The sequence below is a fragment of the Macrosteles quadrilineatus genome, unplaced genomic scaffold (genome assembly GCF_028750875.1).
Source record: "Macrosteles quadrilineatus isolate MER2022 unplaced genomic scaffold, UCM_ALF_1.0 Scaffold_1__1_contigs__length_201487025, whole genome shotgun sequence".
Lineage (NCBI taxonomy): Eukaryota > Metazoa > Arthropoda > Insecta > Hemiptera > Cicadellidae > Macrosteles > Macrosteles quadrilineatus.
Window position 1 is genome coordinate 53,089,584 of NW_026542594.1, and position 26,880 is coordinate 53,116,463.

The window sequence follows — 26,880 nt, forward strand, 5'->3', positions numbered from 1 at the left end:
CACTCGGCGCGATCACACCACCAACGTTCTCCGACACCACTGTCCACCAGTCTCACCAGTAACACCAACGTACTCCAGTTCCAGTACACCCGTCGTCTCACCCGACACACACTCGCTCTTCACTGCCCGGGATCCACCACTAGAATGTCCTTCTCCTATACTGTCCTGAAGATCTAGGATATCCCAGGCTTATCGGAACTGATAAGCCGGGTCAAAGGGCGCTAGGTAGCTTCGCCGCCGCCGCCTGCCTACCTCAACAACCGGTGCGCGGCCAAATAGCGAAAATTTACCCCCCTAGGAAAAATAACTCGTTACAAGCTGGTCTATATAAATGGGATGGCTATCCTGGTATCTTGAAGTCATGGTACTAGGGTTGAATGTGTTTAAAATATTGACATAACTCCATGTTCCAGCCAGTGGGGTGTGACAAGTTGCTGGGGTCGGTGGCCAGGGAGGACCAGTGTAGAGAGTGTGGAGGTGACGGCAGTAGCTGTAACACTGTGAGGCGACTACTGGACATGGACGACCTGCAAGTTGGTATGTGAAAACAATCTCTTTGTATACTTTATTACTCAAGTTAAAATACAAAGGAGCTTCGATCATCCAAACAGGTCTTTCTTAATAGTGGTTTCTGAATAGGTCTATAAGATAGTTTTCGACTCCTTATTACTAAATAGAACTTTGAAATCAGTTTTCTCAAAACGTTTATTTTCATGACTTTGATCCCTTTTCCTGTGCCATTAAATGTTTATTTTGAATTTTCAAACATAACATTCATAATTTTAATATAGTAGTTGTTATAGTTTTTCCTGTGTGTTTTGACATTGCCGTGCCCAGTTTAGCCAGAATTATTGAGTCTCTACTGTTTAACCTTGTTACATACCATATGAGGCCAAATGCCAGTTGTCAATTATAACTTTGTTAGGCATTTTTTGTTTGCATCAAAATATCAAGTAGTTTTTTTTTAACAGATAAAATAATTAGTTTGGTGAGCTATAATCAGTGTATAGTATGATATTAAGACTAATGTGTTTTTATCAGGATACAACGATCTTCTTCTCATCCCAGCTGGAGCAACCAACATTCGAATACAGGAGACTAAACCTTCTAACAACTATCTAGGTAAAATACAAAGTATTTTACTGTATTTATGCTTTAATCAATATTGGGATAAAAATTTCACATATTAACTCATTTGCATCGGATGACGTACCAGTACGTCAAGTCTGTGATGTACAGTATACTATAGTATTACACATCTAACATAGCCATAATGTTCCACAACTTCACATAAACAGAAGAGAAAAGTCAATTATTAAAAACTAGTGTACCTTTTGCTCGAATTCGAGCAATTGCGAAGCATTACAGGCGTTATTTTAAAACGAATAACGGTCATAATTTCCGATGACTTTATAAAAGTCGACTCAAAGATTATGGAAATACTCACGATGTACACAACAGTTAGATATAATTAAAATTGTTTGTAAATATCTTATCTATTTTCAAAAGCTGATCTTGTTTTTTAGAGTTGTCTACAAAATGTTTCCCACTCATAGCCGTATTAGGTTCTCTATAATAACGATTATAAATTAAGAAAAAAAAACATTATTTCTATTTCTTCTACTTGGTTGTGTTCTATGACTTTCTTATGTTTCCATTGTTTGCAAATCGGCTCTTTCAATGATTGCTCAAGAAATGTAGCACAGTGTTAATTCAGTTTATATTTAGTAGGCCTATATCAAATTGTCCAGGATTTCTCGCTTTTTTCCATTGTAATAGTTACACCAACCCAAGTATCGTCTACAGATGCAATACGCCAAAGAATATCATCTACGTGCAACACGCCTACGTACAATCTCCAAGAAGTGGTAAAAAAGGCAGAAACCAACCCATACAATAGACATAAGTTAACTCCATAAGAAATAATTTTAAGAGTTACTGTTATATTAGGATTTTCCACTGATTTGGTAATAGAACATTGCAAAACATGACACGATGCAGAAGAAAATTGATTTTAAAATCAGAAAAAAAAAACCATTGCAAATACTTCATTTTGAGAAATTCAGTAAATCACAATTTAAGTATTAACAGCTGTTTCATTAAAAAGTATTGTAAAATCATACATATGGTCATATTGTAAACAAATCTGCTGAGGGGACTTTAAAAGCCTCTGGGGCAGAGCCCCAAGGGAATTTACCTCGTTTCTCTTTTGATGGCTCATCTACAGACCAAGACCTTTCTTTAGAGACCCCTACCAAGTTTTTCCGCCCAGCCGTTCTCTGAAATTAGCTGTGACAAAAAACCCGTTTCCACCCCATAAGAATAACATGGGATGGGAATTTAAAGGCCACTGGGGAAGAGCCCCAAGGGAATTTACCACGTTTCTCTTTTGATGGCTCATCTACAGACCAAGCCTTTTCTTTAGACACCTCTACCGAATTGTTCTATGCCCAGCCGTTTTCTCAAATTAGCTGTCACAAAGAAAAACAGTTTCAAATTATTAATATTTAGATTCACAAAATATCAAAAATTATTCATGAAATTCAAAACATAAACATAACTGTAAACAATCCTTCTTTGACAGTTCTCATTGCATATCACAGTTTTTTGTTGCTGCTTATTTAAAATTAGCTGTTTTCATAAATGCAAAAGAAATTATTGTGCTGAACCCTGTTGGTAAATCTTATAACTTTTAATGCTTTTGCAAATCATAGAACCAACTTTTTAGTTGAAACAGCTGACTAAATTCTTTAATTCCCTTTAAATATGAATACTCATAATGTTAACATGGGGAACTACAGAGCCACGGGGGCGGAGCCCAAAAGGATTTTTCAGATAAGAATATGCCTATATGTTAATCGGGAATGTGAGCTATCATCATGCCAAATTTCAGCCCAATCCCATTAGTTTATGCGTGATTAAACTTCAAACAAACACACAAACTTTCACATTTATAATATTAGTAAGATATACCAATATTTAAATTTGTTCTAAAAATATTATATTCTTTCAATGATTTGATAATTACGTAATACAGGTAAGGTTAAAAAATTCAAACTTATTTTTTCCTTAGGTAGACTAAAACATAATATTCCTATTGAAAATTGAAAATTAATTTTATTTGAACAAATTTTAGATGTTAGTCTCTACAAATCAAAAAGTCTTTACAAATACTGAAGTGGCAATACGTTAGTTATAGACCTACTGTATTACCATTCTTATAGTAGCTATATTTTGTAAAATTTAAGAGCAGTGTCTGTCTAGTAGTTTTTACTACGATGAATAACACACATATACAGGCCCACTTTTATAAATGAGCAGACTGGGCATATGCCCAGGGGCGCCAGTGGTTGGGGGGCGCCTGAGGGCTCTGAACCACCGCCCGCACTAGGAAAAATAGGGTTTTATCAGCCGGGATTTCAAAAATAAAATGGGTGATTTCAACTTTTAATTAAGTGATTTTCTCTTATTGAAAAAGTAAATAAATACAACAAAATTTAAAATACTCGACCTTCAGGTTATATACCTCGTGTAGTCAGGGAAAGGCAGGCAGCAGTGTGAACCGGGCACACTCACTATACTATCAGAGGCAGGGAGAGGGAGGCCTGCATGGTGGAAGGAAATACATATAGGTGTGCTATTCCCGTCATATGCTGACGCCACTCAGATTGCAAACACCATTTTACCATTGAGAAAAATTATAAAAACAATAACAATCAAATCAAAACAAATATATACTTATATGGCAATACATCAGCTGATTTTTTTGCAATTTGGGTGACGTCAGCAAATCACGGGAATAGCACGTAGGCCAGCTGTAGTCTACAGGCCTACGGTTGATGTGCCCCTCCTCTCTCTCCCAGTCCCACCCCTATCCCCACAAGTCACAACTACCAACTACCGCGCGGCGCGGTAGTTGGTAGTTGGGATAGGGGTGGGACTGGGAGCCCGCGCGGCGCCAGTCCAGTACAGTAGTACCATTACAGTATTTGCTATATTTTGTAAAATTTAAGAGCAGTGTCTGTCTAGTAGTTTTTACTACGATGAATAACACACATATATATACAGACACCATGAGATTGTTATATAATAGTATAGATTGATTATCAAATTAACAAAGGAAATATGTAAAGTCAATCTATTTCCACATTCATCGTACTTACAATAGGCCTACAATAAATGCAACCAAAAACATTATGTTTGTATATTTTTTTGTTTTAGACATATTGTGGTATGTTGCAATTTTTCACTTAAATAAACAACCTATATTCTAATTAGCCTATTTTACCATACCCTAAAATCCACCAAATGTAATTTAAATACTTTCATTCATTGATACAGAGCAGCAATACTCTCATTGATGTTTATAGTCTAGTACGAGTGCCGGACCCAGGCGGCGGGTGAGTGCGGCGTTGCCAGTTTGAACGTCGCGGCCTTGTATTAAAGGTGGCTGTGTATAAACTGTTTCTTGTGCATAGAGTTACTAAATTTGAGTTTTGAGACATTACATTTAGCCCGTTTTTTTTAAACATTTTGTCTTAGTGAACCAACTATTTGATCGCCATGAAAAAGGTAGCACCATTTGATATAAAACACTATAAAATATTTATTTACATTTGCTTTTATAACTATATATATTCATGTAGGGGAATAAAATTTACTTTAATTTTATATAGCTGATATTTGGGTTTTATGTGTTGAAAAATAATGTAGGTAGCCTACATGTTTGAGTTTAAAAAAATTGAAAATTTATAGTACCTAATGATCAATGATCATTTTCCATTAACAACTCTTACTTCGTTTGATCTCCAATGTTATTGCCTTTACAAAAATGTGTACTTTTACTACATTTCTTGAGAACACATTTATTTTTATTTGTTTGAGATTTGTAGAAATTTGTTGAAACAACTGCCTTGTCAAGTTAATCATAACCAGGGAACCTACCTCTCTAACATTATTTATCACATTCCATCCAAGAAAAGTAGAAAGAACACTGTGGAATGGGAAAGAAAGAGTGGTATAGTACATAGGGTGGGGGGGGGGGGGGTTTGATGAGGGAAAGTGGGTTGAGATAGTTATGGGGTCGAAGAGTGTGGGTATTTGCTGAGTAATATTAAAATCAGACCAAAAGCTTGAATTTTTTGAAATTGAGAAATATAACCAATTTTCAATGCGCTCTAGCAGAAGTTATTACTAATCGACTTTCAAGTGTGAATAGTGCATTTTAAGGAAATTTTGTCAACTTCCATTTTGTATAGGGGTAAAAGTCGCTAGAGTTCATAGTTTTCAACTTATTATATAAAAACTGAAAAAAGTGCTAAAATGTTGCTATTTTTTGCGGATATCTCAAAACACTCACGAAATATTTGTTGGACAACTTCAGATTCGGATTCAGCGACTCAAAAGACATAAATTTCAGACAAAATTCGTTGAACTCCATTTTTGTCCACGTTGGATACGGATTGACTGTACTAATAGTAATGTTTTTTAAAATAAAATTAATAGCTCATAAAATTTAAATAAACTTCATATAGGTACAAGATTATCTGTGTTCATATAGAAAACTATCAGTGTCGATTTACAAGACCAGCTATGTCCATATACATTATACAAGACTGCCCATGTACAAGACTGTCCATGTACAAGACTATCAGTGTCCATGTACAAGACTATCTGTGTCCATGTACAAGACTATCAGTGTCGATATATAAGACTGTCGGTGCCCATACAGGGTGAATAAAAAGTCAAGACTGCCCCATCCTAATATTTTTCTGAGTAAATATACTGAGACACCCTTTTGTTGGTCATGCAACTTAGCAGGTTTCATTTTATAATAAGAAGATTATGATAAGAACAAATCAATGTAATGGTAGGCTAATATTGGCTACTATTTTGGATAGAGAAGAAATAGGCAACTCTGTTTTTCACCATTCTTTAGTCTAGCCAAAGAATTTATAGACGTCAACATATTCTGAGACATTGACATTGCCATAAGCTATATTATTCTTATATCTTATTACATCAACCTTGAAACATTACCAATTTAATTCTAAACAGTAAATACCCCGCTGCAGCAAACCTGCCGACTAAGCAAATTCCCATTTGCCTGGATTGATCTTCAATTAATCTATTAAATTAACATTTATGTTTAACGAGTACCTAGGTTAGCTACTACAGGGAAACTAAAGTGGGTTTTTTATTAAAATATCAATAGCTTAGTATGAAATAAATAAATCCGCCAAGTTTGATCAAAATATATCCATAATCAAGCCAACTACAACATTTTACAATATTCTTTTTAAGAATAACATAGGAATTTTAAATTACCAATTTTTTGAATTTTCTCTATAACCAATCACCGTACAAAAACACTTTGATATACTAAATTATTTGTTTTTTTAAGCTCTTTAAAAAGGTGTGGCGAAAAATTTATAAGTTTTGTGTTTTGAGGGTAAAAATGAGAAAAACCCATTTTTACCCCATAAAACCCCGTTCCCATGGTCCGATCATGCTGGTCCCCGAACTCATTCAAGTTTATCCCACCATACCAAATTTTATCCAAAATTTAATACACCTTCGAACCAAATTTTATCAAAATCTGACAAAAACTACTCAAGTTATTGTCTGGACGGACACACATATATATACAGAGTGAATCTCGTAAGGTGTCCAGTATTGATTTCAGACAAACCGTTTGTCCTACGATGATGAAGTAAAATTATTTCCCACTAAACCAACCCCAAGGAATAACGTAAAAATATTTTTAACAATTTTTAAATACAGGGTGTACCAGAAACTGAGGGTCACTAGTCCGAATCTACGAAATATCAAATACAAACGTATATCATGTTATACATCAAATTAAAGCTCTTTTCAATCCAAACCATTTGGTGGAATCAGATTTTGATTATATTGATTCATTTCAAAATGGCGGCTGTTTTTGAAAAAAATTAGTATTTTTTTGAATACCCTGTATTTTTCTTAAAAATGCAGATATCTTGATTCTGATTCAAATATCGCATTCCTTATGCGCTAAGCTTTATTTTGATATGCAACACTTCAATATTATCTCCAAAACAAAAAGTTTCAAAAATATCAGTTTTGGAAAATATGTACATAGCCAAAACTCAAAAATTTCAAATAGCATCATAAGTCAAATAGCATGACATTTTAAAGGTATTGCAATTCTAAGAAACTTTCAAATTTAAACCTTATGAGTATCTATTTTGGTTTTTGGGTTATCAACAAAAAACTTGTTTTCCCACATTAAAACGCATGTTATTTGTTAACATGGTGGTAACCACAACAATAACACAATAACCATAACAAATAACATGCGTTTTAATAGATAGATAGATATATATACATAAATAAGTAAAATAATAAACACCAGAGTACCCTGAAATTCATTTTTATTAAACTAATACGTATTTTGGCACTAAGATATACGTATATAAATTGAAATACGTATTAGTTTAATAAAAATTAATTTCAGGGTAGGGCCTACTCTGGTGTTTATTATTATTATTTTACTTATTTATTGAAAAAGTAGCCCTAAAAAGTGAACAAAACTATCAAAATATATATACATATATAAATATTTGAACGAATGGTGTTTTTAGTCTCTGGGGACATCAAAATGAAAAAGTAAATCAGTCCCGGGCCTAGGACTTACCATGAGACCTACGGTAATAGCTACTTACCTATAGGGAAATTCGCTAATAAAAATTGGATTTATGTAAATATTAAGTTTTTTTTTTAAACCCGTCTTTATGACAGTGCGTATCTTCAGATCCGGATCTGAATTTTTCAAGATCCGGTTCCGGATCTGGTACCAGCATTTTCTTGGATCCGCCCATCACTATAAAAAAGTACTGATCTTATAGGCTAATACATGATAACATAAAAACTAACAATAAATTAGTCTTTTGTTCAAATATAAACATCAATCTGTTGTTAGGTACATCCAAAAATCCATGTACTTTACAAAACGGACTGACTTTTACCTACTGGCGCAAGCTCTACATGCTAGTGTAAACGGGGCTTTTAATAACACAGATAATAATGAAGAGAGTTGTAAATTAAGGATACAAAACATAATATTTGCACCACAACATGTCATCCTACGTATACATAACAGATCAAACAACTGTCATTTATGTTAATCCTGGTTCAGTAAAATTCAAAACAAACATACTATACTATAAAAAATAAAACTGAATTTTATATGATTTGAAATGTTTTTTGTGTGAACAGCAATCCGCAACCTGACAGGACATTACTATCTCAATGGCAACTGGCGCATAGACTTCCCCAGGAGCATCAGGGCATGTGGCACGATATTCCACTACGAGCGCAAGCCTCATGGCTTCTTTGCTCCGGAAATGATTTCTGCTCTTGGACCCACAACTGAACCGATTTACATTGTGGTAGGTTATTTATTACCTATAATGTTATCTTCCAAATACATCTTAAATGTAAGAATAAATAAATAATAAATCTAAATAAATAAATAAGTAATAAATCTTAAATTAAGAAGGGGTTCATTGATGTATAGATTCAGTTGTTAATTATGATTGTTCTCAGCAATTTCAGTTCCCTAATGAGTTGCCTAAAAAGACTTGAAGGAACAGATATCCTAAACCGGATAGGTCTTAAACTTTACAACTTTTTAAAGCTAACGCAAGACAAGAAACTGTATATCCTATGAAACTCTAATAAAGGCAAAGCCTACCTGTTTTCTAAGTTTGTGCCATATAAGTATGTGATCACGACAAATTCATGAAAATCTCCTGCGGTTATGTAGACATTATTATCGCTGTCTTCCGCGATCGCGGCAAAAAACAGATCAACTCCCATGGATAAGTAAACATCATCATCCACTTCCGCGGTCACGGAAACATCAATCGTCGTCTTGTGTTTCGGGTTCGGCTCGGCTCAGCGGTAGTGATGCGACAGCGCTGTGCCCTGTGTGGACTCAAGCAGACAGCTTAGCGCTTGTATATAGTAGTGAGTGATTGGACAACCGACTGGAAAAAACAATCGACTAGTCAATCGGTTGTTAGAACTAGGTTGTTTTTTCAGTCGAATGAAAAACCAAGTGAATTCCACTACAAGAACTGGTGGCATTCAATCGTCACAAATGTTTCAGTAGTTTCAGTCATTGCAAAGAAAATAATCAATGATAATTTTACTTTAAACATTGGAGTTTTTGTTGTTGATTCCTATTGTTTGTTGTCGTTTGCATTAAATTGTTATTACTTTTGGTATGAAACGTAATGGAAGGACAACATTTACAACTTTGGAATTTGGCATTCTTATTTTGTAATTATTAACAGTTTAGTTAATAGTGATTGATTCCACTTATAACTCTTTTAAATTATAATTTTCTAAAGTTTAAATGTTAATTTTCTGTAATTTAAACACTATATCTATACTTATTTAATACGCAAGCAGGTTTTTGTGACAATTACTCCTCCGAAACTACTGAACCGATTGACATGTTTTTGGTGTCATTGGAAAGAGTGTAACATGAAGTTGTGCAGGAAACTTTCTTTTTAGGGGAATAATTAGAGAGTGAGGCCCTGGAACCCTCTAAAGTTTCTTATTTCTCCATAAGATTAACATGGGAAACAAACATTGTTATGAAACTCCAGCTGTTGTCAGAAATTATAAGTAAAAAGAAGAACATATGTTAATAGTAAACAGTCAATAAGTTTGCTAATTTAGCAGTTTGCTACAAACATTTACTGACTTGGTTGAAATGAAATATTTACTATTTGAATTTGGGTTGGCGTAAATATTACAATGGAAAAAGCGAGAGAGCCTGGATAAATTGATATACTAAAAATAAAACTGAATTAACACTGCATTTCTTAGTAATCATTGAAAGAACCGATTTGCAAACTATGGAAACATAGAAAAGTCATAGAACACCACCAAGGAGACGAAATAGAAATAATGTTTTTTTTTTAATTTATAATCGATATTATGGTTTACCTAATGCGACTATATGAGTAAGGCTATTTGTAGAAACACCAAAAAAACAAGATCAGCTTTTGAAAAATGATAAGATATATTATACAAGAAATGTTGAATATATCGATCTGTTATGTACATCTTGAGTATTTCCATAATCTTTGAGTCGAATCTTTTAAAGTCATCAGAAATTATGACTGTTATTCGTTTTTAAATAACGCAGCTGTAATACTAAGCAATTGCTCGAATTCGAGCAACAGGGACACTATGGTGACTAGTTTCAATCACCGACGTTTGATTGTTTCCAGTCATTCCTACGATGTGGGTTATGACGTATTGTTTTATAGAGTACTAAAACTTGAATCATTCAGTTTAAAAGTGTGCACCCAAGTGTGGCGCAAATAAAAGAAAAAATGAGAGGAAATCTTTCGAAATAAAACAAAGTTCAAAAAGATTGAACTTATTATGGTTATAGCTCGTTGCAGTTCCAATTCTGCAAATAATGATAAATCGCAAACAGGTAGGCGGAAATATCATAAGTTTTTTATAAGCCTACAAGCCCTCTTACTTAAAATACTTTTGACTGTTGAACGATTTTTAACTGACAGAAATTAAGCAATTATTAATTTCAACCAAATGATTAAACATTTTAACAGTCTCTGAAACCACCTTAGTCGTATGCAGCAAACATAGGCTAACTATTGTTGCCGTAAGAAGGACCCAAATGGTCCTTGTTTTATTTCCGGTGGCAGGGGGCCTCAAATCACCAACTAGCTGAGGGCCTCCAATGGAGCCAGACCGGGCCTGACTACTATATAAAAATCTAAAGGCCATGTCACACCGACATCCGCCGCTCCCGCCGCGGGAGTACCGCGCGCGGATGTTTTTCCTCGAGCCATGTCACACCAAAAGTTCGCGTCCGTGGCGGGAGTTTTGAGATGAGTTCATTACAATTCGTTTTACAAGAAAGTCATCTTACCTGTTTAGTATGCCATGTAAATACTTATCCACTTTCAGCTTTTGAACGTTATTTTTCGCTACACTACAAAGACTATTTACTTTTTAAATAAAAACATATGACCATTTCAAAACTAATGTAATTTTTTGCCAAGCCTTCTATTGAAAGTTCAAGTTTACTTTGATTGTAAAGTTTTGGTTGTTGCAAATCGAAAAAGTAGATGAAACAAAAAAAATTGTTTGCGTCGGCAATATAAAAATGTTTTTGGGAAACATTAAATTTTCACCGTAAACATTATTTTTGCATGGTAAACAAAAATGATTTCTGGTGATAGGCCTAAACATAATTACGAAGATAATACAAAACAACATAGACTACATCCTCAAACAAAAGAAACATGTTAAATTTAATTTAAAACTGTATTAAACTGTATTACTTGTAAACTTTAAATAGCTTGGGCATTCGAAATGCCCCTTTGCGCATGCGCTAGACAAAACTCCCGCCGCGGTACTCTAAAAAAATCGCTCAGCAGGCGGACGTGGCTGACACTACCGCACGCCCGCGGGCGCGCGGTAGTGCGGTGTGACTTGGCACATTTGATAACACGGTGAGCAATTTTTCAAAATTCGCTCCCGCCGCGGGAGCGAGCTCGGTGTGACTTGGCCTTAACGGGTTGTGTCTGTATGTGTATTACTAAAAGCGCAAAAACTACAGAACCGACTGGGCATAACTTTTACAAAAATATATAGCTACCATACCAAAAATGGTAATAGGACTATTCACATTTCAATACTGACCGTGGGCGTTGCCCCTTTGGCCTTAAAAGTTCTGAGGTGAGGACAATAAAAGTAAATATTGATTGGTCTCCATGGCTGCAAAGATAATATTAACAACTAGAGAACCCTCTAGCGGCCTCTGCGGGCTCAATGAGCCGCATAGTATGAAACACAACGCCGAGGAAAACGTTATGCTTAAATTCGAGTAATTCTAGTTACATCTTAGAGTTGTTTAAACACTTGTTAGAAACTAATTTTAAATACCTCTATTTGCGTCGTCAAGGTTCACCTACATTATTTCTGCTCTCAGTTTTAACTGATAACTTCTAATGAATGCTAAACGATCTGCTTCAATTCAAGCTAACATGTTGCAACAAAGTTTTCCCAGCATTGAGAATTGAAGAAAACTGTTTCCTAGGCATCCCCCTAATCAAACGAATTTTCTCCGTAGAGAATCCTGAAATGTGGAGTTATCAACCATTTAATGTGCTCCATTTTTTACCCACAAACTCTGGGTTATCAACTGGAAAGCCATCATCTGCTTTGAATAAGCTAAAGCAGCAACACCATTGATAGTTTGTTAACATGTTGTCTTTCAGTCACAGTATGTGCCCCGCATCAGAACGTTCTCACGTTGTTCAGTGGGGTTTCTCTTAATACCTGTCCCAAAGTTTTGAAAGTATGGATTCATTTGTCGAAATAGGTTGGATAACTCTTATAGCTATAACATTTGGATAGCAATTTTCATTTTGTCTTTTTGAACAGCGTATATTATTTGCCTCTCCTGAATCATAAAAATAAACTTGACTGTAACTACTCGATCTTTGAATACATGAACACTAATTCCTTCACTTATGTCTAATATTGCCACTAAAATTCAGTAAAAAAACTTTGTATAAGTTTGTCCGAGGAACTGGCAACATAACCTAGAAGTAAACAATCCATTTGTGTTTTTCCTCAATTAAAGTAGAGCGAGTAATACAAAAGTTTACAATAAAAACATAAGGTCCGCCAAGATTTGGTATAGCTACTTGAACTTATCAACTCAAAGGCATTATTATGGTTTCTTCTAAATTTTTTGAAATATTTCGATCTTTCAGTGTCATAAGTAAAAATTTCTTGCATACATTCATTTGATCTGACATTAGGCAAGTTTATTTTACCACCGTGACAACACTATGTGCTTCGTATATTTTTTCACTTCCAAAGTAAGTTGCATAGCAGAACTGGCAAATATTATTCATCTCACCAAGTGAATGTGTATCTGTTAGACCAGGCCTCCCTTTCTCTACTCTCCTTATACGCCTTATTATTAATTGTCTCCTCCTCCCGTTTTCAAAATTTCTTCTTTGAACTTCAGGCATTTTCCGTTCTTCCAACAAAACTGATTAACTGTTTAACTTGGTCTTAACCTACCTACTGAATATTAAAACATTAATATTTACTCCCAAAAAGCTAATGAGTTTCTTTTTATAAACAGCTGTTTTTATTTATTTTTTTTTTATTAGTTCTATGTATTTCTTATGGGGATAACCTGACCTTTGAGAGGGTCTCACGCCCTTTAGAGTAGAAAAAAAGTTCTAAAACCTTATTGCAAAACTACATATTAAGACGAATCTTTTGACGCCTTAAATGTTGAAATTGGTCCACAAATAAGGGAGGAGTTTCGTTAACAAAATACGGTTTCACGTATTATATATATATAGATGTTTACTTTTGGTTTGAGATTTCAATGTAAACAAGATTGCATGAACTGCCAAATTGCATATTTCCCAATTTCAGACAGCTGATCCAAAGAAATTAAATATTAATATTTTAATAGTTTTTTTTTAGCTTAAAAAAGACAAATAATGTAATATATTGAGGTGTTTTTGTGTTGTTATTGGTTACGGAGAAAATTCAAAAAAATGTAAATTTAAAATTCCCATGTTATTCTTATGGAGAATATTGTAAAATGTTGTAGTTTGCTTGTTTATGGGTATATTTTGATCAAACGTGGCAAATTTATTTATTTAATACAGTAAACCTTCAATAGTTCGACATGGGCTGAGGCTACCCGTCTAAACATTAGCGATCGATATTTTGTTTTAACACGTACGCCGATCAATGACCGGGACCAGTTCTTTCCAGTTATCAGAGTGAAAAACAATCGAAGATCACAAAATATTTTTACAAGTGATATATAATGGTTACTATTGTGATGTATGTTGACTTGAACATTAATTTGTCATTTATTGTTGACTTGAGACTAATGAACAGTGAAATTGTTAAGCTTTTTAGTATTTAATAAATTTTGATGAATTCTATATAAAACTAGTATTTTTACTTTCCTGTATATTAAACTCAATTTACTCCTTATAGTTCGACATTTTGATAGTTTGACCCCACAAGTCCACCCCTTAAGTCTACAAAGTGTCAAACTATTGAGGTTCTACTGTACTAAGCTTTTAATATTTTACTAAAAAACACACTTTATTAGCCTCCCTGTAGCAGCAAACCTAGGTACTCGTTTGACCTAATGTTATTTAAATAAATTGAATCGTACGAGTATATCAATTCAGCCAAATGGAAGTTCGCTTAGTCTGCAGGTTTGCTGCGGCGGGGTATTTATAGTAATAGATTAATATCTATGGCACAATACAATGACATTTGTTCACATTTTCAGCTGCTTTACCAAGAGAGGAACCCAGGAATAGAGTATGAGTACAGTATTCCTAAAGGAGCTGTCCAGGACACAGACCCGGACAGTTACACATGGGTCTACAACGAGTTTGGTCCTTGCAGTGCTACTTGTGGTGGAGGTCAGTATTATAAACTAGATATTCTACCGTAAAAGGAAATTGTGACACAAAGAGAAATAAGTGAAATAAAAGTATCAATCATCCCAGGTTGAAAATTAGAAATTTTATTTGAACAAGGGATCCGTGCGCAAGTTGCACATTCTATGAGGGTTCAAAACTTGTCTCTAATGCGTACCAAATATTGCAATAGCCTACCCTTTTGTTCTTCAAAGGCTTATGCTTGTTTAAGACTTGATTTCAGATTTAAGACTTAAACTTATGACTGTTTAATCTAGGCTACTTATCTACTTTATATATAATTCAGTTTTAAAAATCTTTGTACAACTAAATCTAGAATGCTACCTACTGGACCGATTTGATTAATTAATGGGTTATTTAAAAAGCTTAATTTGTGTAGATTTGCAAAATAATTATGAAAGTTTTTTTTATGATTTATGGTTAAAAATATAAAAAAAAACATTTTTTCCATACATTGAAAACGGGATTTTTCACACTTTTTATTTGGAAGCAGCTTTTGGCTGCTTTTTTGAGTATTTTCAAGAAATGCATAGTATCAATTTGTAAAAAATTTTATTATCTTTTAGAATATCACCATCCTCTTTGGTCGATTTCCTCACCATTAAACAGTTATTTGCAAAAAAGCTAAGCAACCCCCGAATTTATAGTAGCGAGAAAATACTGAGTTAGTGATATTTTTTTAAGCTTTGTACAACTAAATCTAGACTTCTACTTGACCGATTTTGTTAATTAATGAATCATTGGAAAGCCTAACTTAGGTAAATACGGTAGGCTATGCAAATAATTATAAAAGTGTGATTTTACTGAGCGGAGCGAAGCGAAGCTCTTTGGGATCAACTTCAATGCAATCTTTATAAAACTTAATCTCAATAACGGCTGAACATGTTTTAGCCAAACTTACCAAAGTTGTTTTGTCAAATGTTTGGATGGTTTAGACGTACCTAACCCATTTCAATTTTTGATAATGCCTATATAATTTTAAAGAACCTCAAAGTTATTTAATTTTAACATTGGCCATGATGGTTACTAAATGACAACGTAAATGTTAACAAAACAAAGGATCATAGCATATTTTAAAATCAAGCCATGACCTAAACACAGTACAAAGGAACAAAATTTGGATGATGACAACTGATCAAATAGTACAGAGAAAGTCTTAGGTTTATATTTAAGTTGCAGTTTGGAAACAACCACTGTTCGGTACAGTATTTAACAGATTTGATTTACGTAACCTAATATAAGGTTATAACAATTAACATTTTATCTTAAACGATTTGTCGGTGAATCACATTCATCATTCCATCTCATAAATGGCGATCTTAAACAGGTCCATGACGTAGGAAGTGATGAAGGAAAGAGTAATTGCGAGAAGTGCGGAGTGTGGGAAACGTTTGTGGCAGTTAGGTAATTATATCTAAAATACTAAAATGCTATGGGAAGGGGGGAAACAAGTCCACGACGTAGGATGTTGTGAAGGAAGTAGTAAAGGCTGGCAGTGTGGAGTAAGGGAACCATTTGTGGCAGTTGTATCTGCAAAACTATAATGCTATGGGAAGGAAGGGAAACAGGTCCACGACGTAGGAAGTGGTGAAGGAAGTAGTAAAGGCCAGCAGTGCGGTGTGTGGGAACCGTCTGGGGCAGTTAGATTAATATTGCAATCTTAAAATGCCCTAGGAAGGGAGGGAAACAGGTCCACGACGTAGTAAGTGGTGAAGGAATTAGTAAAGGCTAGCCGTGCAGAGTGTGGGAACGGAAGAGTTTTCTTACTTTTTATATTAAAATAAATACTCACATTATTTTACAATGAAACGTAATTATTATTAACACAAAAATTATTACAATGCTTCATTCCTAAATGCACATTTTACTCCTATTTATTTACACCATTAAATTGTTATATTGTTGTTCTAATAAGTTCATAACAGCTGGTCTTTTTCTTGTATAGGGAGGCTTAATAAGCAATACTATTACACCTTAGTGTTAGGTACACAAACATTTTATTTTTATAATACATTTAACACTCCCCCTTAATAATAAAATGTTTTATATATTTCTCAAAGCTAGATTTCTTATAAACCCTTACTGCTAGCTTAGTTAATAATATTGTTTGTGTTTTACAAAGTAGTTGAAAAACAATTTTAACATTTAAAAATACACTGTTTTTATTAGATTGTCTATTTATTGTCCATTTCATTTAATGAATAATATTTACATTATATTTACAGTACATTGTTTACCTCATTAACTTATATTTAAGTTTCAACTAAAAAATTAGACTAAACTTTTAATAAACTTTTTTTTTACGAAAATCCATTGAATTGTTAAAATTTTCTTTCCTAAAGTTTCTTTTCTGTCAACAATTTCCCAAGTTTCATTTTTCTTCAGAGATTCTTTTTCATTATTTATTGCAATTTTCCATTTTTCTTTTTCATCTCCATTGATACATTCGTCAAAAATGCGTTAAGATTGTAGTCTTCATATCTGACGGGTCTTTTTATGTTTTTTCTTTGTCGAAGATTATATCTTTGGTTTCTTCTTCCAGGTTCTTCTTCATCAGTATGTCCATTTCCTTCTTGATATAGGTCTTCTGGTTCCTGTTCATGTTCTTCTTCGTGTTCAAGTATAGTGTCTTCTTCTTCTAGTTCTTCACTTTCATCTAGTACAGCTTCTTCTTTAATGTCTTGTCGATCATCGGTTTTAGGTTTAGTAGTAACACTAACACTGTTCTTTACAAAAATCACATCCATTGAATTGTTAAAATTTTCTTTCCTAAAGTTTCTTTTCTGTCAACAATTCCCCAATTTTAATTTTTCTTCAGAGATTATTTTTCATTATTTATTGGAATTTTCCTTTTTTCTTTTTCATCTCCATTGATACATTCGTCAAAAATGCGTTAAGATTGTAGTCTTCATATCTGACGGGTCTTTTTAAATGTTTTTTCTTTGTCGAAGATTATATCTTTGGTTTCTTCTTAAAAGGTTCTTCTTCATCAGTATGTCCATTTTCTTTTTGATATAGGTCTTCTGGTTCCTGTTCATGTTCTTCTTTGTGTTCAAGTATAGTGTCTTCTTCTTCTAGTTCTTCACTTTCATCTAGTACAGCTTCTTCTTTAACGTCTTGTCGATCATCGGTTTTAGGTTTAGTAGTAACACTAACACTGTTCTTTACAAAAATCACATCTCTTGAAATGATTATCTTTCTTTTTTCTTCATCCCACATTCGGTATCCATTTAAGGCATAACTAAAATGTCATTAAATGTCATTTTCTTGCTTCTTTTGTTGAGTTTCTTTAGTCGACCTAGTGTCTTACAGTATGCTTCCGTTCCGAATGCTTGTAGTCTAGAGAGATCTGGTTTCTTGTTATACCATTTTTCAGCTGGAGTTTTATCGACAGTTACAGATGGACTTCTATTTAACAGTTATGCAGCTGTTAACACTGCCTCTCCCCACATATCTTTTGAGAGATTTGTATCAAAGAGCATTGCTCTAGCTTTATTTAACAGAGTGTTCTGTTCATTCGTTCTGCAGTTCTGTTCAGTTGTGGTGTATGAGGAATAGTGTAATCCAGCACAATATCCCTTTTTCCTTGCACCATTTTTTTAGGTTTGTCGAAACATATTTGCCTCCTTTGTCACATCTTATTTTATGTGCTTTAAGGTTAAAGTACAGTATGCTTCTGCTTCATTGATGTATTCTTTAACCCTCCGAGTGTCCCTTGTTTTGGCCTTAATGTCTGCCTATTTTTTGCTCATTTGCAAGGTTTTATTAAAACGGATCTGAGAAGCTTGAAAACAATGTTAATTATACTGTTCTATATACTATTTTGTTTGGAAAATCATGGGCTTCAATATTATACATAGAACATAAGGAACATTTGTTTCAAAAAAATTTTTTAAGTAAAAAAAAAATATTTTAGAAAATTTTCAAAAAAAAAATAAGTTCGCGTTCAATGAAATTGTATAAATTAAATTATAGGCCTATAAATATTTGAAAATAGCCACTTTGTTCTAAATTTTATGAGGATTACAAATATATAATAATATAAGGAAGTAAATTTGCAAATAAATAAGTTATGGGCAAAAAACTGAATTCAGTACATAGCGTTTAGCTAAGAATGCATAGCCTAACCATAGCTAGGAATCTGGCTGATAATTTACATCAATATCACTACCTACTTCTTCAGGATCATCAACCAGCCCTTCAAAATCACTTAAATCTTCTTATAATGCACCACGTATATCACTACTTTTGATTTTTAACACTAAAACAATGATAAACGTAATAAAACACATCAGTCATCGGTCCGAGGGTAACCTAGTTTACAAATACGCACGTCAGCTGTCTGCTACAATTACGATCGGCTCGGAGAACATAAAGCGCTTAGACAGACCTCTGGAGAAAGCTTAGAATCTAACGAAAAGAACGATACCTAACTCGATCCAGTTCAATCCGATTTTGTCAGTCATAGAGCCGTCGCCGTAAACAGTGTTTGTGAGTCGCTGCAGTGACAAATAACACTCGGAGGGTTAATGTATTAATTGGCTTCATCTTTAGTTTTCAACAAATATACTTTACAGAAATGAGTAATCATCAATGCAAGTAAGGAAGTAACTTTTTCCGTCATGTGTAGAGGGTTCTATTTTTCCACACACATCTGAATGGATTATATGTAAGGGCTTCAATCCTCTTTCCCTAACAGTATTAAAAAGCAATCTGGTATGTTTTGCTTCAATGTAAACTGAACAAAATATATTCTCACATTCTGTTATATCAGATGGCATCCCACTTGACATTTTAGTTAGTTTCTTCATGCTATCATTATATTTAGGTGTCCTAACTTTTTATGCCATATTTTCATTAATTCACTAGAATTTTCTTGATTTTCACCGTTGTCTTCTTGTTGACTGTTGTTATTTACCACCTCACCTGACTGAATTGTGACATTGCTGGTATTACCATTAGAGAGATTATTCTCACTGCAAATAATGCTGCTTCTTAAATTGACTATAATCCCTGACTATTTTTATTACCTTCAAGTATCATTTCATCGTTTTTAATGACTTCTACTTTATTTTGAGTGAAGACAACTGTGCCAACTTTTTCCGTAATGGCATTTACAGACATTAAATTATTACTAAGTTCTGGTACGTAAGAGACATTATTTAAAATAGACTTGTCTGTTTCAATGCTACCAATACCTAGAGAAAACATTGACTGGTTTTTCTTAGCAACCAACTGATATTTCCTGTTTGAACTCTTTTAGGTTATTCAAAATATTACTGCAGTTGGTCATATGGTTTGGGGTGCAACCACTGTCAACAACAAAAGCCTTGTTAACTTCATTTACTTCATTTATATGCATAGGCATACTTGTTTCAAGGATTAGGCCTACCTGTTCCTCCTTAACCTTAGCCAGAAAAACAGTTTGGCACCTGTTGAAATGTCTGAAGCTTTCTGGTAGTATCGTCAGGATCTTCGTTATCACCATTGTGTCATCTATTTTCCGTTCGAGTTGGTTTAGTTTATAGGTTAGGTTCTGTATTAGGCAAAGGTTACTCATCATATCAATTTCTCTATTGTACTTGAAGTTGTAAAAGTCCTGAAGTAATGCACATTTTTTAGTTTCAGTATCTTTTTGAAAAAGTCCTTTTTTAGTGTTTGAAACATTTCGTGGGCGTTTTTACAAGTTAAAATATGAGGTTTAATTTGGTTATCAATTGTTAACAATATAATGTTGGGCCTTGGCATCCTTTACCTTCCACTTTGTTATTTTTGATGCATCATCACCTTGTTCATGTCAACTACATCTATCAGTTCTCGTGCTTTGAACAACACACTAATTTCAAATTCCCACATAGCAAATGTTTCCACGTTTTTAAGTCTTTGAATAGTGTTATAATCATTTTCACTGGTCATTATCAATAAATGTTGATATACTCACGTTAAGAGACAACTTCAAACTTCGTTCTTCTATTAGCGAATTTCCCTATAGGGAAGTAGCTATTACCGTACGTGGCATGGTAAGACCTAAGCCCGAGAGCGATTTACTTTTTCATTTTGATGTCCCCAGAGGCCAAAAACACCATTCGTTCAAATTTTTATATATGTATATATTTAAATATATATATATATATATAGATTTATATATATATGTGTCCGTGAACGCGATAACTTGAGTAATTTTTGTCCGATTTTGATGAAATTTAATTTAAAGGTGTAAAGCGGGATAAACTTGAATGAGTTCGCGAACCAGCATGATCGGACCATGGGAACAGGACTTTGCGAGGGGTTTTATGGGGTAAAAATTGGTTTTTCTCACTTTTGACGTTCAAAACACAAAGTTTCCCAATTTCTCTTAAGACATTTTTAAAGAACTTAAAACAACAAATAATTTAGTATACAAAAGTATTTTTGTACGGTTATTGGTAACGGAGAATATTAAAAAAATTTTAAATTTAAAATTCCCATGTTATTCTTATGGAGAACATTGTAAAATATTGTAGTTCGGTTGTTTATGGATATATTTTGATCATACTTGGCAAACTTATTTATTTTGTACTAAGCTATTAATATTTTACTAAAAAACACACTTTATTAGTTTCCTTGTAGCAGCAAACCTAGGTACTTGACCTATAATGTTATTTAAATATATTTAATTGAAAATCAATTCAGACAAATAGGAATTCGCTTACTTGTCAGGTTTGCTGCGACGGGGGTATTTTTAGTTTTATGGCATGAGCAGCCCTGGGCCCTAAGACCTTCTTGAGACCTGATGAGTTTTCTTACTTTTTATATTAAAATAAATACTCACTTTATTTTACAATGAAACATAATTATTATTAGCCTAACACAAAAAATTTTTACAGTGCTTCATTCCTAAATGCACATTTTACTCATATTTATTTACACCATTAAATTGTAATGTTGTTGTTCTAAAGCTGGTCTTTTCCTAGTATAGGCAGGCTTAATAAGCAATACTATTACACCTTAGTGTTAGGTACACAAACAAACATTTTTTTTTATATTTCATTTAACAGGAACATTTGTATTTTGTATTATATCTATAAACATTTTTTCGTTTATTGCTTTATTAAAAACCATGAAACAAGATTGCTACGCGCAACTAGCTTTCACTCCTATGAAAGCAATCCTAGTTAAATATTTGTGGTGAAAAAGTAAAAAAATTCATAAATACATTAAAAACTGCTTTTTCAAGTTTCAATTTGTAGCCAACTTTTGACTGCCTTTATTAAGTATTTTCAAGAAATACATAGCCTATAGTAGTAAATTGTATGACATTTTATTCTCTTTCAAAATACAGTATCCCCTGTCAACCAAATTCGGGTTAACCGAAACCCGGGTTAACCGAAATGGTTAAATCAAATAATATAGGGCTGTAAAATGCTTTAATAACTTCAGTTGTCTGGTGTAAAGTATTTTCTATCCCATTGTAACGTTTTTGTAGCTGAGATGAAACACTGAATTATATAGACATTCTCTTAAATTCATTTTTCCTACACACTGTGGTGATACATTGGCTATTTTTAGCATATGGTGGGTTAACCGAAAAATTGATTATCCGAAACGGCTCTCCCCCTATGTTTTCGGTTAACCGGGTTTCTATTGTAATAGCTGAAACCCGTTGTAATCGACGTTTAATTTCTAGGCTTACGCTAATTCATCTAACTGTGATAAATAGACTGAAATTATACAAATTTTAAGCATTTAGCATTGTTTAATGAGTAATAAATGTAAAAACAATAATGACTATTGGCACTATTGCGTTAGTTACAAAATATGGTTGATCATTCAATGAATAAAATATTTAGTTTCTCTTCTTTTGGAAGAACCTTTAAACATTATTACAATCGTATTGGTAGATCTTTTGTGGTAAACACTTCCGTGATTTCATCAGTGCAATGCAGATTAAATCTATGCTTTTATTTGAGGAAAAATATCTGTTTGTTGAGAAGGCACGTTCTTACTTCAAAGATACGTCCACCCTTTTAGCTGTGTAAGTTTGATTTTTTTCTTCGTCACGTCGCGTCAGTTCATATCGTACTTCTGAGCCAATGAATTCTGACCCTCTAGCATAGTTTGAGAAATTGGTTGTGGGGTTTCTGTTAGAGCTGGAATTCCTTGACATGCGAATGTCAGTTGTCTCAGCCTTATCAATTACATAAAGTTGTCAATATAATCTCTCTTCGGAATGATAGGTGTGTGGAATACATTCTTTTAGTGAAACTGGCTTTTATTCTTAAACTGTTCTGGCCTCGTTCCTTTGGTTGATGTTGATTGTAGTGTCCAATCGAAATCGATCACCACTCTTACTATCTTTTTTGTATATTTACCGTCTTGTGAGTAACATTAAATATATGTTTTAAGTGTTTTAAGACGTTTCTTTTATTAACTTTCCGTAGTAAACATGTACAACCCTTTTCGTTAGTCTAATAACATTCAAAGGCTCTCTATTAACCCATAACCTTGTTATAAAATCAAGGTCCACCCTGCATGAAATGGGATAGTAGGTTTCTTTTTTTATGTTGTTTGTTATAGTACCAAGATGCTAAATCCAAATTTTTGACCTCAGCAACCTTCCGGATTACCTCCAAAAAGCTTAAAAATCTGCGGAATTTCACACTATTTTTCTTTTTTAGGTTTGTCCAATTTTGACCCTGAAGCACCACTTTTTCATAAAAGACGCCCATTATCATTTTTATAGTAAATTAAATTACCTATCATTTAAGAAAACAAAATGGTTATTACAGGCCTACCCTAATAGTTTTCAAGATATGGCTCAGAAAATGATGGCTAAACTTTCCAAATTTTGAACTTTTTTAAAGTTTGGTTAACGTTAACCATAAAGCATTCCTTTCTCATTATTTTTCATTAAAACAACCATAACTATTTTAAAGCAACATTAAATTACCTACAATTTAAGACTAAAATGGTGATTATAGGCCTAACACTTTGAGAGATATAGCTCTTCAAAGTTCATAAAATCTTCCATAAATGCTTGTATTTTAAGTTTCAAGCTATTCAATTAGGTTGAATCTTATAATATGAACCATAATAAGAATATAAACGAATTTATTTCATTTCAACAACAAATTGTAAGTTTTATCTTACTAATATTATAAATGTGAAAGTTTGTGTGTTTGTTTGTTTGTTAGTTTGAAGTTCGATCACGTATTGACTACTTAGGATTGGGCTGAAATTTGGCATAATGATAGCTTACATTCCCGATTAACATATAGGCATATTCTTATCTCAAAAATCCTTTCAGGCTCCGCCCCAGTGGCTCTGTAGTTCCCCATGTTAACCTTATGAGTATCTATCTAAGTTATATGTTTAATATGCGACATGAAACTTTGTGAACAATAAGGCTTTTTTGTTTTAAGATTTGACCCCACATATTATATAACAAAATGTTCGTCTAGGTGTGTAGATGTGCAAACTGGCTTTAGGTTTTCGAAATATATCTTTTTAAGGGTTGTGGGCTGCCCTCAAAGTTCCTTCCATAAGGATAACATTGTGATTGATTTGAATTATTATATTCTGAAACAGATGTCAATACATTAGTTAAAAAAATAAATCCCAGCTGTTTTATTTGGTTTTGAAATGTAAACAGTTTGCATGTTTTTAAAAATAATTAGAAACCCGGCAAGCGAATGTTACCGGACACGACGGGAGAAAAGTTTTACATTTTAATTTTGTTTAAACATGCCAAGGACCCAACAACAAAGAAATATTGCCGGTCGGACACGGCGAGTCAACATACAGCAAGCAATGCAAAACGTAAGGAACCCAGATCAAGACGAGGAGCTGGAACAGTTAGTGGCAACGTTTACTTACAAAATTACACTGACAATTACAAGAACTCAGCAGCATTCACTTGGCGAGATGGCATTAAAATGTGGTGTGCTACATTTTAAAGAAGAAAAAAGAGGACGAGGCAAAGGATTTTTATCCTGCTGCCATAAAGGAAAAGTGAGTTTACCACCATGCTGAGAGAGCTATTATATCCAGAGCCTACTAAATGGAGCAAATCATTTGAGCAGAAACTACAAAGAGAACATTAGATCGTACAACTCTGCGCTCGCAATGGTCAGCACTCGAGCTAAAATTGAAGAACATAACGGCTGAGGGCTTTTCATGTAACGGGTGACTGCCGGGAACCGGACGAATTTGCAACAGCTGTTACATTGTTGCTACACGTGCAAGGGAGATTGAGGTTATGTCATTGTTTTGAGTGAGCTTTACCATTTTAGTCACGATGGATCAGTGGTCAGTTCAGCATCGTGTTTTTGCATATGACACATTTATTAAAAATGGCGAATCCATTATCAAAACACAGCGTATCTTCCGACGCCACTTTAATATTGCGCCAAATGACACGGTTCCAAACCGGAATACATTGCTAAGATGGGTGCACAAGTTCAGAACAACAGGAACAGTATCAAGGAAAAAGCCACCCGGTCCAGCAAGAACAGTGAGAACACCACACAACATCGCCACAGTGAGAACTGCTTTGATGAGGAGCCCGGGTCGCTCTGCACGAAGACACGCACAAGAGCTACGCATGAAGCGCGATTCTGTCAGAATAATTTTAAAATCAGATTTGAAATTTCATCCCTACAAAATACAGGTGGTACAGCAACTGAAAGAGTTACTATGGACAAAGAGAAGATTTTGCAGTACGTATGCAGGTGTTGTTTACTGATAATCCTGATGTAATGATGTTAATGAGCGACGAAGCTCACTTCCACTTAAACGGTTCAGTGAACAAACAAAACTTACGATATTGGGCTCCTGAAAATCCATGTAACTTTCATGAAAAACCACTCCACTCTCCAAAGGTAACGGTTTGGTGTGCTGTAGGCCACTTTGGGATAATTGGTCCGTATTTCTTTGAGCAAAATGGAGTCACTGTGACAGTAAATTCTGCACGCTATGTTCACATGTTGGAAACATATCTCAAGCCACAACTTCGTAGGCGAGGAATAAACGTGAAAAATGTTTACTTCCAACAAGATGGGGCCACAGCGCATACTGCCGCTGCATCGATGCGAGTTGAGAAGAAGATGTTCCCTGGCAAGTTGATTTCACGTTTTGGTGACGTGCCGTGGCCGCCGAGGTCACCATATTTGTCGCCCTGTGACTATTTCTTATGGGAGTAATGGGAGTTTGAAAGCTCGTGTCTATGTTCACAAACCACCAACATTATTGCAGCTAAAAGATGCAATCACCGAAGAGGTGAATTTGATTGGACAAGACATGTTGATGAGAGTGCGTAATGATTTTCTCCAGAGGTTGGAAACCTGTATCCAGGTTAACGGCCATCACATGCATGATATCATCTTTAAGAAATAAACCCAAACTAGGATAAAAGGAGGTTCCATAAAACATATGTTTTTTGAAATGGTATGTTTTCACCAATATATATTCAACAATTAAATAATTTTACTATATAAAATAAGGTTGTACTATTCATTTTAAAAAAGTCCGGTTCCCGGCAGTCACCCTGTATAAGGCGCACGACACAATTTATCACTCAAATGGCACCTTACAACCGTCAGAAGGGGAGCATCCCACTTTATGCACAAATTTATATCTACGACATCGAAACCGCTGTTCAAGAAAGAATGGTAAACAAAGCTAATTGCTCTTGCAGCACTGAACTCATGCACATTTTGACTCAACATTTGGTTAATATTAATCCATACGCGCAAGTTTTCAGCATGATGAGCGCCGTTCTTCAAAATACTCCTACTGAACAGCAAAAAGAACTTAGAATGAATATAGCCAACGATCGAGCTCAAGACCAACGTCGATACAACGACGCAACTTCTAACGACGTTGCTATAATATCCTAATTTATTATTCGTGCGAATTCGCACTAGTTCACCTAGTTCATATTTAAAGGGAATAAAAGAATTTAGTCAGCTGTTTCAAATAAAAAAGGTTTGTTCTATAATATGCAAAAGCACTAAAAAGTTATAAGATTTACAACAGGGCGCAGCACTATTTTTTTTGTAGAACAATTAGGCTATGTACTCATGTAGATAGATAGACAACTGTTGACTGGTAGTGTTGTGACACGCAGGTGTGCAGACACGGAACGTGTGGTGTGCAAAGCGGAAGGACTCAGCTGAGGCGTCCCGAGACTTGTGCAATGAAGTGCTAGAGCCTCCGTCCACCCAGCTGTGTGCCCCAGAGCCTTGTGCCCCACAGTGGACCACAGGTGACTGGGGACCATGCTCACAGCCCTGTGGCACTGGGGGCGTACAGACCAGACAGGTATCACTAGCACAATGCTCAGTATATTTCCAAAATCATTATCATTTTC

General features: G+C 34.3%; 1 protein-coding gene across 3 annotated transcripts in view; it reads left to right on the forward strand.

The window, feature by feature from the left end:
• Positions 1 to 26,880, forward strand: part of LOC128983073 (papilin) — a 274,271-nt gene that overhangs the window by 126,909 nt on the left and 120,482 nt on the right. For all 3 annotated transcript variants that reach the window (XM_054402221.1, XM_054402223.1, XM_054402222.1), the window contains exons 7-11: positions 414 to 537; positions 1,042 to 1,122; positions 8,257 to 8,429; positions 14,378 to 14,513; positions 26,638 to 26,831. In XM_054402221.1, coding sequence (XP_054258196.1) covers positions 414 to 537; positions 1,042 to 1,122; positions 8,257 to 8,429; positions 14,378 to 14,513; positions 26,638 to 26,831 — 708 coding nt within the window. The remainder of the gene's footprint in view (positions 1 to 413; positions 538 to 1,041; positions 1,123 to 8,256; positions 8,430 to 14,377; positions 14,514 to 26,637; positions 26,832 to 26,880) is intronic.